Raw genomic sequence first — 20,781 nt, forward strand, 5'->3', positions numbered from 1 at the left:
AGGAGTGAGTGAATGGATGAGAAGGTGAATGGAGGAGTGAGTGAATGGATGAGAAGGTGAATGGAGGAGTGAGTGAATGGATGAGAGGGTGCAAGGATGAGTGGGTGAATGGATGAGCGGGTGAATGGATGAGAAGGTGAATGGAGGAGTGAGTGAATGGATGAGAGGGTGCAAGGATGAGTGGGTGAATGGATGAGCGGGTGAATGGATGAGAAGGTGAATGGATGAGAGGGTGAATGGATGAGAGGGTGAATGGATGAGTGGGTGAATGGATGAGAGGGTGAATGGATTAGAAGGTGAATGGATGAGTGAGTGAATGGATGAGAAGGTGAATGGAGGAGTGAGTGAATGGATGAGAAGGTGAATGGATGAGAGGGTGCAAGGATGAGTGGGTGAATGGATGAGAGGGTGAATGGATTAGAAGGTGAATGGATGAGTGAGTGAATGGATGAGAAGGTGAATGGAGGAGTGAGTGAATGGATGAGAGGGTGCAAGGATGAGTGGGTGAATGGATGAGCGGGTGAATGGATGAGAGGGTGAATGGATGAGCGGGTGAATGGATGAGTGGGTGAATGGATGAGAAGGTGAATGGAGGAGTGAGTGAATGGATGAGAAGGTGAATGGATGAGAGGGTGCAAGGATGAGTGGGTGAATGGATGAGAGGGTGAATGGATTAGAAGGTGAATGGATGAGTGAGTGAATGGATGAGAAGGTGAATGGAGGAGTGAGTGAATGGATGAGAGGGTGCAAGGATGAGTGGGTGAATGGATGAGCGGGTGAATGGATGAGAGGGTGAATGGATGAGCGGGTGAATGGATGAGTGGGTGAATGGATGAGAAGGTGAATGGAGGAGTGAGTGAATGGATGAGAGGGTGAATGGATGAGAAGGTGAATGGATGAGAAGGTGAATGGAGGAGTGAGTGAATGGATGAGAGGGTGAATGGATGAGTGAGTGAATGGATGAGAAGGTGAATGGAGGAGTGAGTGAATGGATGAGAGGGTGCAAGGATGAGTGGGTGAATGGATGAGCGGGTGAATGGATGAGAGGGTGAATGGATGAGCGGGTGAATGGATGAGTGGGTGAATGGATGAGTGGGTGAATGGAGGAGTGAGTGAATGGATGAGCGGGTGAATGGATGAGTGGGTGAATGGATGAGTGGGTGAATGGATGAGCGGGTGAATGGATGAGAGGGTGAATGGATGAGCGGGTGAATGGATGAGTGGGTGAATGGATGAGTGGGTGAATGGAGGAGTGAGTGAATGGATGAGCGGGTGAATGGATGAGTGGGTGAATGGATGAGTGGGTGAATGGATGAATGGGTGAATGGTTGAGAGGGTGAATGGATGAGAGGGTGAATGGATTAGAAGGTGAATGGATGAGTGAGTGAATAGATGAGAGGGTGAATGGATGAGTGGGTGAATGGATGAGAAGGTGAATGGAGGAGTGAGTGAATAGATGAGAGGGTGAATGGATGAGTGGGTGAATGGATGAGAAGGTGAATGGAGGAGTGAGTGAATAGATGAGTGAGTGAATGGATGAGCGGGTGCAAGGATGAGTGGGTGCAAGGATGAGTGGGTGCAAGGATGAGTGGGTGAATGGATGAGTGAGTGAATAGATGAGAGGGTGCAAGGATTTCTGTGGGGTGCATCTGGAATAGGGTGGGTGCCCATCCCACTATTTTCCCGCCCACATCCCAGTCCACCCCATAAGAAGGGTCAGGCAGGCACCGAAATCTGCCCCTCGCCCACCACATTTAAATGTATGATTAGTCAATTAGACTAGTAATCAAGCCAATTGACCCTGATAATACAGTCTCCAAGCCACAAAATATCTGGTGTGAGCAACAAACTGGGAGTAGGAAGCCTGATTTTTTTCTTTAACTTAAATATTTAAAAGGACAGAGGAAAGTGGGTGTTCTTCAGGGGCTGCTCCTTGTCGATTACAGGATGCCTGCACCCCCCCCCCCTCCGCCCCCCCCCGCAACCACCCCAGGTCGACAACACCCCCTGCCTTCCTTTTTATCCTTAAATCCACCCCCTTGTCATCCATCTAACCAACCCAAACCATCCTGGCTCAAGACACTGGTCGTATCTGATCCAGGGATCCATGGGCCTTTATCTTCTTCGACAGCGGGTACTGAAAGCTTCCTGGCACTGCTGGGACTGATAGAGCTGCTGGCTCCATCCAATCCATATGGCCAGCAGCTCCCAGGAACAGGACCTCTGCCTCTCATTAGTAACTCCCAAGGCACTTTATGGTTGTGGGAAGGGTTGGCATGGTGTATGCTGGCTCCACACCAATGCTATTTACAGAGAGGGCATGCTGCCTGCACCCTCTATATTATTCAGCCCGATGAGTGAATAGCCAGATCAGGGGGTTAGTAGGGTGATCAGGTGGAGGGTAATCGGGTAATCAGGGGATTGATTAGAGGGTGTTAGTTGTGGTGCTTGGTTCAGTTATGCTGGCTAATCTCGGAGTTAGGCCAGATGTTAACCAAAGTAACATTTCCATGGTGAGTCTGCAGGTAGGCTCTACATTTCTGGCCCAGGCCTCTGAGCTCAGTGTTGAGACATTCACGTCGTGCCCCAGGCAGCAAATATCAGCCCATTGGAAGTTGAAACTTCCCAGGCAAATTCTGGGAATCTGTGCCAGGACTTTTTCAGGGTCGTAAAACACAGCTTCCAACTTACATCCAATCTCAAACACTCCGGATACTGGAAGCTTTGGGGCTTTATTTCAGTTTCATAGAACATGGAACAGTACAGCACAGTACAGGGCCTTCAACCCACGATGTTGTGCCGACCGTTTATCCTAATATAAGGTCAACCTAACCTACACCCCTTCAATTTACTGCTGTCCATGTGCCTGTCTAAGGGTCGCTTAAATATCCCTAATGACTCTGACTCCACCACCTCTGCCCACTCCCCCACTGAATCCTTGTAACTCCATAACCCCACCCAACCTTTGGACACAAAGGGACAATTTAATATGGCCAATCCACCTAACCTGCACATCTTTGAACTGTGGGAGGAAACCGGAGAACCCCGAGGAAACCCACACAGGCATGGCGAGAAAGTGCACACTTGACAGACATTCATCAAAGGTTAGAATTGAACCTGGGTCCCTAGCATTGTGAGGCAACAGTGCTAACAACTGCGCCACCGGGCCGCCCGCATTGTTAAGTATTGTTAAGTACTGGGAGGCTTTGAAGACTGATAAATATTGACTTCAAAACAGCATTTACATTAAATCACATATGTTACTTTGTATGCAGAGGGATGTAGTAAATATTGGAGTGAGCTACAGTGCAGTCAGTATAACCTGACTGCATATATATCTATTTACTCACATTGTTCACCAACAAAATAAGTCAAATATACTCGAGTGACTAATGATCCACCTTAATAACATGCAATAAATTGTAAGAAATAATGTGATCTTTAGGTTTTAGAACTGGGCCAATATCCTATCACTCCACTGTACCAGCACCTTGAAGGGATGTATCACAGTTTGTACCACACATTGGGTGGAAACTACTTTTGATTTTGAAGCTCAGCATAAAGATTTGTGTACTACATTTATGCCACTGTGAACACCAATGAGGTGTTGAATTCTTAATAAAACAAAGATATTAAAGAGCTCAGAATAGATTCTGTGGATCGTAGCATGCACAATTAATAAATCTTAAATTATTATTGTATTTCTCAGTCTTGATCTAGTCTAGTCTCAGTTGGTTGTGCAGTTTTTGTGCTTGAGAGCCCTGAAAATGTATTGTGTTTGTTTAGACTCAATGGACCTGCATGGTTTATATTATAAAACCACTTCTTGACGCTTGGTGCTTTGAAAGTTGCTCCATGTACATTCAAAAAGAGGTCTCTTGAGTACATTTCAGATTACATAACACATTGCACTGCTAGCAACATAAACTAAGTGGAGTTCATTGGCTATGAATAGCTCAAAGGTGTCCTCTTGAAGGTGGTTATGATGGTTTTTTTTAAGAATCAGTGGCAACAAAAATAAAAGGGCTGCATGTTCAAGTTTGTATTTGAATGGTTGTTTAATTGCTCCTTTCCATTTCTGGCCATGGGCCTTCCACTAGATCACTATAACATGTATCAAATCAATGTGCTGCTGTAGAAGGCATTTATGAATCTGGAGATTTTGATTTTTAATTTACAAGTTTTGTGGACACCCCTCTTTGGTGAAAATTATACATTTTCAGGTCTCCTGTTTCACCACGAACACATTATTCCACTGATGTCTAAAAATAAAAAAAACTGCAATGATACAGCATAACCATGCATGTTCTTCAAACTATGAACTGTGCAGAGTGACTATATTTTGCAAAGATGCATTTCCAGCAGGATAATGTCAGTGTTACTTGCCGCAGAAAACTTTCATGCATTATAATGTCCCTGCCCCCTCCACTGGAGATTAATGCAAATCCACATTGTTGCCCGTCGTGAGAGTATTAGGTCAACAGACAGATAACAATTATTTCTAGAATTGTTAGGAATAAATACAATTCTGCCCAAAAGTTGGATTAAGATTCGAAAAGGAATAGGCCACCTTTCTGCAGAGATTATTGTCTTAGTTGATGTTTTTGAACAGTTAATAATCAGGAATATCTTTCGTTCACCAAAGTTTAGTCACAATAATCTTCTGAGACAGACTGTTTACTCTGCATGTCCTTTGAAGGCAATAATTCATTGTGTTCTGAACAAATCAACATTTTCTTTGCTCTTCTATACTTTGGTAGTATTTTCAAGCAATCAGATTTTTTAAATTCTCCCATTATAGTACTTTTAAAATTAACAGAACAGAACTAGGGTGTCAATGTAAGAATGTTAGAATGTAAGAATGGGCGTAGCAATCTTTTTACACAAGCACTGGCATTCCAAAGGTGCACAATAATGCCTTCAATCAGCATTATAGATGAATAATATTTAGAAAAACATGGAATTTTTACTTGTTCTATTTACTATCAAGCGTTAACATTTTGTTTTTTCCTTTCTACATGATACAAAAGTTGTAAGAACTTTGGAACTCATTACATGTTGGGATGTTGCATGCACAGAAGTGCTTACACACTTTTCTACATGCATTCTGACTGGCTTTGGATCAGGTAAATAATTGTTAAGTGACCCCACAGTTTGACTGTACATTGTAATCCAAGCTATTGATAATTTTCACTGCCGAACAACTGCATGCAATGACTCTCATTGATAATTATAGAAACATCGTAAACCTGAGAAAAATGTGTACAAATGATTAAAATATACAATTTAAACACAAAAAAGATATATATATATATAACACAGGAATACAATCATTCTTTATCAAATATCAAAATAATAGAAGTTGACCTATTTTACAAATAATTTCAGATAATGTTGGATCAAAAAGGATCTTACCAGCCCTGAAGCAAAGAAGACAGCCAGTAGTGACAAACAGGCTCCCATCACAATCAGAAGCAAGAAAACAATCAAAGGATGTTGCTGGCTCATGCAGTAATAAGACTCATACAGCCAGTCGGTTGACTTTTGTTTGACAGGAGCATCATCAGTTCTATTAAGCAAATATCTTCTTCTCCTCATTGTGTCTTGCCACATAGAAATACGCAATTATGCTTTCCAACTCTCAATTAACTGGTACACAGTCAGCAAGGTGCAGCCGAGGGAGCACACTTAAACTGTATCGCTGAAGCAACATGTTGAGCTGTGATGAAATAAAAGCAGACTGCAAGCTAGACCGATGTGCAGAGCAGAGGGTGCACTCATCTCAATCGAAGCGCATCATCCTAAAGAACTGTTTCCCCTCTAATAATTGATGTCAAACATCAATAGCAAGTGGCTTTCAATGGATGGAAAGCTTCATGAAAAACATTTAGTTCCTATTTTCTTTTGTGATTAATTCCTTATTTGTCTGCAAAAAATACAACCTAGAAAAAAAGGATATCTACAATTAGTTAACTCATTACTGCATCACATGTAGCTACATGAAAGGAGAAAATAATTAGATCATGAACTTAATGGACCTTGGAGAGATTTTTTCCAAGCCAGCAGAATAATTAAAATGTAATCCTATAAAATGAATAGCAGTTCTATGTTTTCCCTCCAGTATTTTAAGAATTTAGCAAAATAATCTGAAGCATCACGAATATACATAATACATCACACACAAAAACTTATGTCATGCAGGTTGCATGTATATAATAAAGGAAACATATGACATCTGCACCGGAGAAATATTACTTATAACAGGGGATTGTGTGTCATTTCCACAGCTGCTGTAAGAAGCTGAGTAAATAGCAACTCATCCATCAACAACACAGCTTGTCGTGCTTTCAAATACTCAATCCTCTGGTACTGGGGGAATACAACTTTGCACATTTACAGGATACGTGAATTGGGGATCTAAAAGAGAAGATACCAGCTGCACCATTTGGGATGAGTAATCTGTCAAATTTCACTTAATTACATTTATTGCATTTATTACAGGGCAGTTTAAGTGCTTTGTTTTAAATGGTTCAAATAGATTATTTTATGGTGTGATTATGTTGATTCACGTATTTGTGTTTCATGGAAATTTACAATATAGTTTGATCGTTAGTTATATTCGCTTTTCAAATTCGACCAGCCTGGCATATAAAACTCACGGTTGTGCATATGATGAAAACATCTAGAAGATCCAATGATAAAGAGTCAGGAAGACCTGATCTAGACAATTTGCTTTATTTTTGCATTCAATATTGCATTATTGATGACCTTGCATTTTTCTCTCTTGCATTTCTCCATTTACCGCTCTTTTTCTGTTGTCAGTGATTCAGATGAGTGTGGAGTACTGGGAGATGTCAGTTGCCATCTCAGCCCCTCACTTGTAGTAGCCATTCTTCAATCCAAATAGGTATTTATCATGCACATTCACTGCCAAATGAAATGTGTTTTATTTCCTTCTCACAAATCCACACAGCTGGAATCACTGGGTGGTGATTAAGAGGAGAGAAGCAGATGATTTTCCTACTACAGGCTGTGTGCATGGTTGAAGGATAGGTCTACCCAATGGCTATGACGTGTATCTAAAAATTAAGGAGGAAACAGACTCTTGGTCGCCACGATTGGGCTTTATGGAAGTTGTCTTAAAATTGTTCGGGGGGGGGGGGGGGGGCGGCAAGAGGCGAGGATGTGGCTTTTAAGAAGATCAATCACTTTCTGACAAAACCTGTATCTGCCATTGCGACTTTCACAAACCAGCTGCATGGTCCAAAGGTAAGCCCCAGTGGAACGTTAGGTGGGGTTACGGCTTACGGGGATAGGGTGGAGGCGTGGGTTTAGGTAGAGTGCTCTTTCCAAGGGCCGGTCCAGGCTCGATGGGCAGAATGGTCTCCTTCTGCACTGCAAATTCTATGATCTCTTTAAGTGCCCTGGTGAGTCATGGAATGATCAAACTATTGCAGAACACTGGAAATACTCATTAGAGTCTTATCACTGGACTGGTTTCTAGTTTGGGTCTAAAACTGCTGGAACGTACCTGAAAACCTCAAGGAGACACAGATGGCAGAGCTGTGGTATTTTAGGTCACTGTTCTTTTTTGCTGTGCGACACTGATATCCTAAGTATGACGAAGACAAAATTTAATCCTTTCTTGCTTGACATGAGGCAGTATATTTCTCCTAAATTGGATCTCTGGTGCTACTCTATAGCTAGCTGCATGAAACTTCTGCCCAGCAACAGGTTTTGGGAGACTTGCACCATAATCATGCTGCACGAAAACGAATCCAGGTACAGCTTGAGTACACGTTCAAGTGAACTACTTGGACACAACCAGAAAGGAAACAGGTTACAGCAACATTAAAGAAGCAGGCACAATGGAAGTGTTTTGTCAAAAATAGAAGAGTTTGAATTTCAGTATTTATGGAATCAGGGGGCGGGATTCTCTGGGAGACAAATGTTCCCCTGCCACAGAATTGCTACTGCGGAGCCCAAATCACAAAGCAATTCAATATCCCTCGCCTTGCAAATCTATGCACGGCGAGGAGTACGAGGGATTCCCGAACCCCCCAGCCCGGTGTCCACCTTTCCCCCAACTATGGGGATGACCCGACCCCCCTCAGGACTTCCTAAATAGGGGGACCCCACAAACAGACCCCCTAAATAGAGACCCTTGACAGAGACGTGCTAACTAAAGAAACCCCCCACAAAAACTACCTAATTAGGAGGACCCCCTAAAATTAAAGATCCCCCAGGGGTCCTCTAACTAAAGGAACCCCCATAGAGGCCTCCTAAATAGGGATACACCCCCCCACAGAGACCCCTAATTAAAGGAACCCCCCACAGAGACTCCTTAAATAGGGAGACTCCTATAGGAAACCCCCAACTAAAGGAACCCCCCAGATATCCCATATACCCCTAATAAATGGGCCCCACAAGGACTCCCTAACCAAAGGAACCCCCCACCCCAGAACCCCTTAGCTAAAGAGACCCCAACGGACCTCCTAGAGAGCAGTCCAGACAAGGGTAATAAAAAATATTACAATTGTGGCATTCACCCGGAAGCATTATGGGTGGGATTCTCCGACCTCCCCGCCGGGTCGGATAATCGCCGGGGGGGGGGGGCGGCATGAATCCCGCCCCGCCGCTCCAACGCCGGCTGCCGAATTCTCCGGTCCGGGTTTTCGGCCGGGGGCGGGGATTGCACCGGTCGGGGGCCGTTGGCAGCGGCCCCCCCGGCAATTCTCCGGGCCCCAATGGGTCGAGCGGCCGCCCGTTTTTCGGCCAGTCCGCCGTCATGGATTAGACATGGTCTACAGCGGCGGGACCTGGCTTGGATGGCGGCTAACGGAGCCCTCGGGGGGGCGCAGGGCGATCCGACCCTGGGGGGAAGCCCCCACGCCTGGCCCGCGATCAGGGCCCACTGATCTGCGGGCGGGCCTGTGCCGTGGGGACACTCTTTCCCTCCACGCTGGCCTGTGTAAGGCTCCGCCATGGCCGGGGCGGAGAATAAACCCCCTGAGCATGCGCAGGAAAAAACACGGCAGCGGTTCTGCGCATGCGCCAGAACACGCTGGCGGTCCTGCGCATGTGCCAGAACACGCTGGCGGTCCTGCACATGCGCCAACTCGCGCCGGCCGGCTGAGGCCCTTCGGCGCCAGTTGGCGCCCGCCAACCCCTCCAGCGCCAGCCTAACCCCCCGGAAGTGCGGAGGATTGCGGCCCGACGCCATAGTGGTTCACACCGTTCTTTGCCGCCGGTACGGGCCGCCCCGCCAATTCCGGGAGAATGCCGGCCTATATGTCCATTCCTGGAAATAAACCAGCTGTCACCTGTGTTTCAACCCCTCAGATCCTTTAGATGCAAGCCATTCATTCATTTCTTGGTAATTGACAGCTTCCGCAAACAGCTGTAAGCCTTGCTTCATTCATCTTCTTCATGAAAGAGTAAACTCTAAGTGCTGTAACCATAATGTTTACAAACATCAACCACATCAAAGAGAGTTATGTACTGTCAATTTCCAGCTCAGCACTTGAAAATCACTCAAGCGTGAGCAGCGTGACTGGATTACACACAATCCTCTTTGATGTGTTTGATGTTTGTAAACATTGTCAACCTGTCAATCACAGCCCACTCCAACAAATTAAACTTCTCTCTAGTTTCCAGACGGGGGGGGGGCATTCTTCGGAAACCGGCGGGGCAGGCAATTCCGGCGTGAAGGAGTGGCGTGAAGCACTCCGGCGTCGGGCCGCCTCAAAGGTGCGGAATTCTCTGCACCTTCAGGGGCTAGGCCAGTGCCGGAGTGGTTTGCGCCACACCGGCCAGTGCGGAAGGGGCTTGGTGCCACGCCAACAGGCGCCGAAGAGCCGGCCGGCGCGAGTTGGCGCATGCTTGTGCTGGCGTCATGCCATCGCATGCGCAGTGGGGTCTTATCTCCGCGTCGGCCATCTCAGACCGTTACAGCAGCCGGCACGGAGGAATAGAAAGCCCCCGCGGCACAGGCCTGCCCGCGGATCGGTGGACTCTGATCGTGGGCCAGACCACCATAGGGGCACCCCCCGGGGCCAGATCCCCCCGCTCCCCCCCACAAGGACCCCAGAGGTCGCCCGCGGAGCCAGGTCCCGCCGGTAAGTACCAGTTGTAACATACGCCGGCGGGACCTGCTGAAAACGGGCGGCCACTCGGCCCATCGCGGGCCGGAGCAGCTGCTGCCAGCGGCCGCCGACTGGCGTGGCGCGATTCCCGCCCCCGCTAAATCCCTGACGCCGGAGAATTCGGCAGCCGGCGGGGGCGGGATTCACCCCGTCCCCCGCGATTCTCCGACCCGGCGGGGGGTCGGAGAATCCCGCCCAGTGTTTTTTTTTTCTGGAGGGGGTCTGTGGGGGTGACCCTTTCGTCGGGGCCTATGGAGGGGTTCCCTTTAGTTAGGAGGTCCTTGTGGTGGTCCCTTTAGTTAGGGGGTCCCTGTGGGGGGGGGGGAGATTCTCCCGATTTAGGGGGTCTCTGGAGATGTTCTTTTAGTTCGGGCATCCCTGGGAGGCTGCCATTTTAAGGGTTCTCTGTGCGGGGTCTCGCTATTCAGGGGCCTTTGCGGGGTGAGTGGTGGTGGGGTCTGGTAGGAGAAGGGTGGGCAGGTTGTGCTATTGGGGGGTTGCCCTCGGCTGGACTTGGGGGGCAACCTACTTATGGAGTACCCCCTTGGCCCACCGAGATGGCCACCACACCAGGTTCACGTTTTGTGACACCTATAGTAGTCCCCGCCCACATGATTCCTGTCCCAGAGGACCGGAGAGTCACGGAGGTGGGCGAAGAATCTGTTACTGGGCCCACTAAGTGGATACAAATGGGTCATTAGGATCCATTTGCTTCCATTACCATCCTCCCGCTGGCATGTGGGCGTGAACACCTATCCCGCCACCAGCGGGAGCCAGAGCATAGTGGTCAGTTCGGTGCCCGGTGCAAACCTAGATTTCGGCCGGACACCAGGGGCGTCATTCTCCGATCCCCCGCCGGGTCGGAGAATGGCCGTAGGCCGCCGTGAATCCCGCCCCCGGCCCCGCCGAAGTCTCCGGTACCGGAGATTGGGCGGGGGCGGGAATCGGGCCGCGCCGGTTGGCGGGACCCCCCGTTCAATTCTCCGGCCCGAATGGGCCGAAGTCCCGTCCAGAAATTGCCTGTCCCGCCGGCGTAAATCAAACCTGGTATTTACCGGCAGGACCAGGCGGCGTGGGCGGGCTCCGGGGTCCTGGGGGGGGGGGGGGGGGGCGCGGGGCGATCTGACCCCGGGGGGTGCCCCCACGGTGGCCTGGCCCGCGATCGGGGCCCACCGATCCGCGGGCGGGCCTGTGCCGTGGGGGCACTCTTTCCCTTCCGCCTCCGCTACGGCCTCCACCATGGCAGAGGCGGAAGAGACTCTCCCCACTGCGCATGCGCGGGAAACTTTCAGCGGCCGCTGACGCTCCCGCGCATGCGCCGCATTTCCGCGCCAGCTGGCGGGGAAACAAACGCCATTTCCGCCAGCTGGCGGGGCGGAAATCCCTCCGGCGTCGGCCTAGCCCCTCAATGTTGGGGCTAGGCTGCCAAAGATGCGGAGCATTCCGCACCTTTGGGCCGGCGCGATGCCCGTCTGATTGGCGCCGTCTTTGGTGCCAGTCGGCGGACATCGCGCCGTTGGGGGAGAATTTTGCCCCTGATTCTCCACCTGATTGCGCTCCATGTTGCCAGCATCGCAGGACAGAGAATCAGCCCAGGATATTTATTTTATTTTCTGATGAACAGGGACAAGTTTTAAAATTCATTCATTTCAGTAATGTGAATATCTCTGGACATCATATTTATTCGTAGGAGTGTATTTGTGCTAGAAAATCAAGGCTGGGATTTCAGAAGCATGCCAAGCAAGAACCTCAATTGGATGGAAGTGGTGAAAGGGCAGCATTGTGGTACGAAGCAGTAAGTGTATTGAAAATGAATAGGGGTATGAAAAGTGAGAGCACAGTGATGGCAGTAGAATTTCATAGAATCCCTACAGTGCAGAAGGAGGCCATTCGGCCTATCGAGTCTGCAAAGACCCTCTGACGTAGCACCCACCCTATGCCCACTCCCCGCCCTATCTCTGTAACCCCACCTAACCTGCATATCTTTGAACACTAAGGGGAATTTTAGCATGACCAATCCACCTAACCTGCACGTCTTTGGACTGTGGGTGGAAACCAGGGCACCCGGAGGAAACTCATGCAGATGCAGGGAGAACGTGCAAACACCACACAGTCACCCAAGGCCGGTATTGGAGCAGGTCCCCGGTGCTGTGAGGCAGCCGTAGGTTTCCAGTTTAACTGTGAAACGTTCCTTTCCAGTCAAGGTGTTGCATGGTTTGGAGAGGAATAATTTTTGTGTTGTGGTAGAAGAACAGCTGAGAGAAAATCAGTGTGCAGAACCAACGGTTCTATATATCTGACACTAATTTGCATGTAATTTGTTTTGTTATGCCATCTTCAGGGACAGTTTGGTGCAGACATCAGAAAAGTCAGAGAAGATGTTAGAGTGCAGGTGCTCTCCAGGCACGGATTAGGGAAAAAGAACAGCCAGGTTTTCTCTGTGCAGCGTCAGTTTTTCTGCTTTTACCCGAGATCCACCCTCCTTTGCTTCTGAGTAGTGGGAGGGTGTGTGTGGGGGGGCGGGAAGGTAAAATTGGTCGTCACGAGTAGTGAGAATGGAACCAGCAGATCATTGTACACAGCATCTGCTTTGCTTTTTCATTGATTTCACATTGGTGTTGTCATGTGAGAGTACCTTTAAGAAATGGATGTTTAAGCAATGTACCTTTAAAAAAATAGTGATGTCAGAGAGTGGGTGGAGCTGAGCTCAGTTTGGCCATTTTGAGGTTAGTTCTGGGAGTTTTAGTTTCAGTTTTGAGAGAGCAGCTGGGAGTGTCTGTGTGTTTTGGCTGTGAGCTTCAGGAAGAAAAGCAAAGTACTGGAGCTGAAGTCAGCCAAGCTGATATATCTCTGCCATCCAACAGAAAATATATATTAACTGTGACCTGGTGTGTTACTGTTTCTGTGAAGGCGAAGTCTTTTGGATGTGTAAAGGAACAGTTTGCAGCATTGGGTAGTGTTGTATTATTTTCGGGGTTATCTTTGAAGTAAGGGGTGTTAAGAGATCCAATGTTTATTCAAAAGATTAATTTGAGTTCATGGAATAAACATTGTTTTCTTTTAAAAACCACGTGTCCATAATTGTAATACTACACCTGGGGAACAAGCCGTGTCCTTCAAAAGCAACAATCCATTCAAGGGTTGAATGTTAAGTAATGGGTTAAGAGACGGTTTGATTCCGGCTTGGGTCACTGTCTGTGTGGAGTCTGCACATCCTCCCCGTGTGTGCGTGGGTTTCCTCCGGGTCCTCCGGTTTCCTCCCACAGTCCAAAGATGTGCAAGTTAGGTGGATTGGCCATGATAAATTGCCCTTAGTGTCCAAAATTGCCCTTAATGTTGGGTGGGGTTACTGGGTTATGGGGATAGGGTGGAGGTGTTGACCTTGGGTAGGGTGCTCTTTCCAAGAGCCGGTGCAGACTTGATGGGCCGAATGGCCTCCTTCTGCACTGTAAATTCTATGATAATCTATGAATAGACACTGATATGTAAAGGGGCTTCAGATGGCCTCTGTCAGGTGGTGTGTTGTTGAGAGTTTTGTGCAGAGGCTGTGGAAGTGAAATAACTGGTGTTTGGTGAAAAGGAACAAGAACTTTAGGCTCTTCATATCACAGCAACTAAAATGGCTAACAATTGGTAGCAGAGGATGGTTGCTGTATAAATGTGAGGGTTGAAAGATACAACTTTTCCAGATCAAACCAAGGAGTGAGAAAAGAAAAGAAAAAAAGGGGATATATGGCTGAACCGAGGATAAAGATGGCTGGATATGACTATCCTCCCTTATTTTCTGAAAGGGAATTGTACGACCAATGGAGAAGTGCAGTAGTTATGTGGACTAAGGTAACTGCTTTGGGAAAGAGAAAACAAGGTATGGCATTGGCTCTTTCTCTACCATATGGCAGTAAAATCCGAAATAAAGTGCCTTCTGAGCTGGAATTGGAAGAGTTAGACTCAGAAGAAGGTCTGCAGACTTTATTACATTATATGGATAAGATTTATAAGAAAGATGACTTGTTAAGTGCGTATGAAGCATGGTCGGATTTTGATAAGTTCCGGAAAATGGAGGATATCTCCATGGAAGACTATATAATGGAATTTGGCATACTATATAAAAGGCTGCAGAAACACAATCTGGAATTTCCACAGTCTGTGTTGGCCTTTAAATTACTTGACTGTGCTAGAGTGAGAGAGATGGATAGGCTCCTGGTTTTGACAGGAGTTCAGTTTACTGATAAGGATACCTTATTCGAACAGATGACAAAAGCTTTACAAAAGTTTCTGGGGAAACATTCGATTCCGATGGCTCTGATGACCCAAATAGGTCAGCCTGCAATAAGGCAGAATATGGAAGATACACTAGTGACAGGATGGCGAAATCGTATGGCTAAGAACAGGGCTCATGACTATAGACGGAGACCGTGACAAGGAAATTATGAAGACAGAAACCCTACCTTTGGCCAGGGATTTTAACGACATTGTGGCCATGGACCTAAAGATCTGGGATAAAGCAAATAATATATTTATTTTGCATTTTGTAGATTTAGCAACCAGATTTAGTCAATCAACGATTGTACGAAGCAAAGAAAAGAGAGTAATTCTGGATCAAATCGTGGAAAAATGGATAGGGACAGGAATGGGTCCACCGGCAAAATTCCTTACGGACAATGGGGGAGAATTTGCTAATGATGAGTTTAGGGATATGTGTGAAAACATGAATATCAGAGTTATGAGTACGGCTGCAGAAAGCCCATTTAGTAATGGTGTCTGTGAAAGGATTCATGCTGTCATCGATGAAATGCTTCAGAACATTTTGGCAGATCAACCAAATTGCAGGCTAAATTGAGCTTTAGCATGGGCAGTACATGCAAAGAATTCATTGCAGATGGTTGGGGGCTATAGTCCTTATCAATTAGTGTTTGGTAGAAATCCTAAAATTCCGTCCATTTTGGATGACCAGCCTCCAGCTTGGGAGGGGACTAAATTAGCTCTGGTTTTGCTGAACAATTAAATGCATTACATAGCAGTAGAAAAGCTTTTTTGGAAGCAGAAGTCTCTGAAAGAATTCACAGAGCTTTAAGACATAACGTACGGCCATCAGATGCCGTTTTTCAGCAAGGAGGCATGGTATACTATAAGAGAGACAATTCTAATGAATGGAAAGGCCCAGGGAAGATCATAGGCATAGATGGCAAAACAATTATTTTGCAACATGGTAATCAAACTGTTAGGGTAGATTCATCAAGGATAATGGGTACAGATTACAAATTTTCAAATTTAGACAGAGCAGACAGACATCACGAGGAACCAGAGTCATCTGGTACGCATGTGTTACAGAACTATGAGGACCAATTAACTGATATAGACAGGGTTTCTGTGGAGGAACACAACACTTCTGGTGAATTAGAACAGGCCATTTTTCTGAAAGGGCAACTGCCAAAAGTTGGTACAAAAGTGACATACTTGCCTGAAGGGTCTAGTCAATGGAAGGATGCAACTGTTATTAGTAGAGCAGGGAAGGCCACTGGAAAGTATAAACATTGGTTGAATGTACAGCATTCAGAGGAAGGAGTCAAGACCATGGATTGGGAAAACGAAGTTCAAAAATGGGGGGCACAGAAACACAGTGCCAGTTCAGATCGTACATCGGATAGTGAACAGATCCTCAGGAAAAGGTTGAGAACTATTGAAAGGACATCCCACAGCAGAAGGGAAAGATCAAGCAGTAGCAGTACAGAACGAGATACCAGGCAGGAGAGGGGACGTAGTTTGTCAAGATCTCGGAACATGAGTAACACTAGGAGTAGAAGCCCACATGCACGTAAGATTTTGGTGGCTTCAAATAAATTAGATGAAAAATTTATTAAAGAAGCTATAACAGCAAGAATTGCATAGTTGGAGTGAATTTGGGGTATACACGGAAGTACCAAATAGGGGACAAAGAGCTCTATCCCACAGATGGATTTGCACGGAAAAGGTTCTTCCGGATGGAACTTATAAGGCAAAGGCCAGGCTTGTGGCAAGGGGATTTGAAGAAAACTTAGAAAATCAGGATTTAAGGGTAGATTCACCTACAGCAGGAAAGGTTATTTTAAAGATCTTCTTGGCTCGATTAGCCACAAAGGCATGGGAATGCAAATCTATAGATATAAAAGCTGCCTTTTTGCAGGGGCATCAGCTCCAGAGAGACATTTTTCTCCGTCCTCCTAAAGAAGCAGCTAACACAGCAGGGGTACTCTGGAAGTTGAACAAATGTGTATATGGATTAAATGATGCATCTAGAGTCTGGTATTTTTCGGTTAGGTCAGTTTTGTTAAAGTTAGGCTGTTGCCAGTAGAAAGCAGATCCTGCAATGTTTTACTGGCACTATAAAGGAAATCTTTCTGGCATTTTTATGATGCATGTCAATGATTTTTTGTGGGGTGGGACTAGTGCTTTTGAAGCTATTGTAATCTCTGGTTTGAGGAAAGAATTCAGGGTTGAAAGTCAGGCTTCCGGTGCATTTAAATATATTGGACTGGAAATTGGACAGACTAAGTTAGGGGAAACTTTACGTCAGCAATCTTATTTGGAAAGCATCACCCCAATAGCAATTAGTCGTGGCCGAGTTTCACAAAAAAACACAATGATTTCAAAGATAGAAAAAGAACAACTGCGAAGTTTAATTCGGCAACTCAACTGGTTAGGTAGACAGACTAGACCGGACGTGAGTTTTGATGTCTTAGAGTTGAGTACAAAAATGAATGATCCCAAAGTGGAAGACATGATAAGAGCAAATAAAGCGTTGGCCAAACTAAAAATGCAGGAGTGTGTTTTGAAGTTCCCGGTTTTAGGTGACCGTAAACACTTGAAACTCATAGTTTATAGTGATGCGTCCTACGCAAATTTATGTGATGGGGTTTCAAGCGCAGGAGGTTTTATAATTTTCCTTTTGGGGAACAATGGTAAATGTTGCCCATTTGTGTGGGAAACAAAGAAAATAAGGAGAGTGGTAAAAAGCACTTTGGCTGCTGAGACATTAAGCCTTGTAGAGGGGTGGATATGGCCTTTTATATAAGTATGATATTGACAGAAATTTTGGGATTAGGGGATTTGGGTAATATACCTATTGACTGTCACATTGACAATAAATCCCTGTGGGAAAATGTGCACTCTTCAAAAAGTGTCAATGAAAAGAGGTTGCGGATAGACATAGCAAGTTTGAAGCAGATGTTGGACAGAGGGGAAATAACAAAAATTAAATGGGTCGACAGGAGCTATCAACTGTCAGACTGTTTTACGAAAAGAGGGGCGAGTTCACAGAGACTTTTAGATATTGTTAATGAAGGGTGCTTGTTTCTGTGACTGTTTTCTTTTTTTTTCTCGTCCAAGCAAAAAAAAAGGGGGGAAATCATGTGTGTTTCTGAGTTTCTTGAAATTTTGTTTTCACCTAATTATTTTTTTTCTCCAAGGAAGGGGAGACTGTTAAGTAATGGGTTAAGAGACATTGCAATTAGTTGTCTCATTTATGTTAAGTATCCATTAATTGACACTGATATGTAAAGGGGCTTCAGGTGGCCTCTGTCAGGTGGTGTGTTGTTGAGAGTTTTGTGCAGAGGCTATGGAAGTGAAATAAATAGTGTTTGGTGAAAAGGAACAAGAACTTTAGACTCTTCATATCACAGCAACTAAAATGGCTAACATTGAACTCCATGATACATTTTGGTGTTCTGAAGACACCTCTCCCATAAGAATTGCGGGCTCGTCCGGGATATAAGTCTATCTATTGGATTGTCTTTTGTGAACTTAAAGACACTGAAGGATTGTTCTTTTTCCGGTGTGGTATGTTAGTTTAAGTGGGGAGAGTGTTGTGAACAATGGCTCTTTCGGAGGCTCAGAAGTCTTTGGGGGTGGACACAGTAACACGTGATACCTTACGGACAGAGACTAAAAACAGATTGTTAGGTTTGGCAAAATCATTGCAGTTAACACTGCCTAGCAAAATACGAAAAGATGAGGTACTTAACGCGGTATCTGCACATTTACGTTTGCCTGTGATACGTTCTGACTCATTAGATATGGCAAAGCTCCAGTTCCAGATTAAGCAATTTGAACATGAAAAAGAATTAAAGCAACTTGGACATGCAAAAGAATTAAAGAGGCTTGAAGGTGCAATGAAAGAAAAAGAAAGAGATAGAGAGGAAAAAGAAAAGGAGAGAGAAGAAAGAAACAAAGAAAGCAGCACGGTAGCCTTGTGGATAGCACAAATGCTTCACAGCTCCAGGGTCCCAGGTTCGATTCTGGCTTGGGTCACTGTCTGTGCGGAGTCTGCACATCCTCCCCGTGTGTGCGTGGGTTTCCTCCGGGTGCTCCGGTTTCCTCCCACAGTCCAAAGATGTGCGGGTTAGGTGGATTGGCCATGCTAAATTGCCCATAGTGTCCAAAATTGCCCTTAGTGTAAGGTGGGGTTCCTGGGTTATGGGGATAGGGTGGAGGTGTGGACCTTGGGTAGGGTGCTCTTTCCAAGAGCCGGTGCAGACTCGATGGGCCGAATGGCCTCCTTCTGCACTGTAAAATTCTATGAAAGATAGAGAAGAAAGGGAAAAAGAGAGAGTTTGAACTTCGGAAAATGGCTCTGAAACATGAAAATCAGTTATAATTAGCAGACGCAAAGCGACACGTACAGTTGGAGGAGATGGATGAGGATAATGAGACAGAGCGTCACAGTCGAAGATGTGGTGGGGATCTATTTAAATATGTCCAAGCATTGCCAAGGTTTGACGAGAAGGAGGTAGAAGCCTTTTCCATTTCATTTGAGAAGGTAGCTAAACAAATGCAATGGCCACAGGACATGTGGGTATTACTCATTCAAACAAAGCTGGTAGGTAGGGCTAGTGAAGTGTTTGCATCACTGCCGGAGGAGGTATCTGGAACGTATGATGAGGTGAAGAAATCCATCTTAAGTGCATATGAGCTAGTGCCTGAAGCTTACAGACAAAGGTTTAGAAATTTAAGGAAAGAATTTGGTCAAACGTACATGGAGTTTGAAAGGCTCAAACAGAGTAATTTTGATAGGTGGATAAGGGCTTTGAAAATAGACCAAACGTATGAAGCTCCCAGAGAAATTATACTTTTGGAGGAGTTTAAAAATTCAATTCCTGATGAAGTGAGGTCTCATGTGGAAGAACAGAGGGTTAAAACTGCGAGATTAGCAGCAGAAATGGCAGATGATTATGAATTATTTCATAAATCAAAGATTGGTTTCCAACATCAGTTTCAGCCGGTGAGGGATAGAAACTGGGGACATGAGAAATACTCAAGTGGTAAAGGTAAAGGTGATCTGAAGAGAGACAATGAAGAGAGTGTACCTCAGATTAAAAAAGAAATCCAGGAGGGTGGAAAAGAAATGAAAAGTTTCAAATGTTTTCACTGTAATAAACTAGGCCATGTAAAGTCACAGTGTTGGTGGTTGAAGAAAAGCACTCGAAAGGCTGATGTGGTAAAACAGGATAAGACAGTGGGATTTGTTAGAGTGGTAAAGGAAAGCCCAAGGGAAGCGAAGGAGGTGCAAACGATTGTACAGCCTGTTCAAGAAGTAATTGTTAAGAAGGTGCCAGATGTCTTTAAAGAATTTACTTGTGTGGGTAAAGTTTACTCATGTGTATCAGGAGAAGCAGGTAAATAAGTCACAATTTTAAGAGATACAGGGGCTAGTCAATCTTTAACGGTGAGAGATGAGTAATTATGTAGTTTGGGAAGAATGTTGCCAGAAAAGGTGGTGATATGTGGAATTCAGGGTGAGAGGAGTAGTGTTCCATTATATAAGGTAAGGTTGGAAAGTCCAGTGAAGAGTGGTGAAGTGGCAGTAGGAGTAATAGATAAACTATCTTGTCCAGGAATACAGTTTATCTTGGGTAATGATGTAGCTGGATCGCAGGTGGGAGTGATGCCTACTGTGGTGGATCAACCAGTGGAAAATATTTTGGGATTTTTCCGGATTGTGTAGTAACAAGGTCGCAAAGTCACAGGTGAAGACAAGAGGAGAAATCAGAGAGTGAAGATGAAGTTGAAGCGCAATTATCAGAAACGATTTTTGATCAGATGGTTGAAAAAGAATAAGAACAGGTGGAGGATGAGGCGGATATTTTTAGTTCAGGAAAATTGGCGGAGTTACAACAGAAAGAAGTAGAAATAAAACGGATATATCAGAAAGCATATACGGAAGAGGAATCTGAGAGTATACCAGAGTGTTATTACCGTAAAAATGATGTCTTGATGAGAAAATGGAGACCTGTACATATGCAGGCGGATGAAAAGTGGGCAGAAGTTCATCAAGTAGTATTGCCGGTAGGGTATAGAAAGGAGGTGTTGCGAGTTGCACATGAGGTACCAGTGGGAATCATTTGGGAATAAGCAAAACTCAAGCTAAAATCCAGAAACATTTTTATTGACCTGGACAACATAAAGATGTAGTTAAATTTTGTCAATCATGTCACACATGTCAACTGATAGGGAAACCTCAAGCAGTGATAAAGCCAGCGCCCTTAATACCCATTCCAGCATTTGAGGAAGCTTTTACGAGGGTCCTAATTGATTGTGTAGGACCGCTTCCTAAAACAAAAAGTGGGAATCAATATCTTTTGACTATAATCGATGTGTCTAC

The 20,781-nt window shown here is 45.5% G+C and overlaps 1 protein-coding gene across 3 annotated transcripts in view; it reads right to left on the minus strand.

The window, feature by feature from the left end:
- The window catches only part of LOC140425321 (adenylate cyclase type 2-like), a 1,061,108-nt gene that overhangs the window by 610,893 nt on the left and 429,434 nt on the right, over nt 1-20,781 (minus strand). For all 3 annotated transcript variants that reach the window (XM_072509476.1, XM_072509475.1, XM_072509478.1), the window contains exon 2: nt 5,416-5,942. In XM_072509476.1, coding sequence (XP_072365577.1) covers nt 5,416-5,613 — 198 coding nt within the window. In that variant the 5' untranslated portion in view covers nt 5,614-5,942. The remainder of the gene's footprint in view (nt 1-5,415; nt 5,943-20,781) is intronic.

Source organism: Scyliorhinus torazame, chromosome 6 (assembly GCF_047496885.1).
Source record: "Scyliorhinus torazame isolate Kashiwa2021f chromosome 6, sScyTor2.1, whole genome shotgun sequence".
Lineage (NCBI taxonomy): Eukaryota > Metazoa > Chordata > Chondrichthyes > Carcharhiniformes > Scyliorhinidae > Scyliorhinus > Scyliorhinus torazame.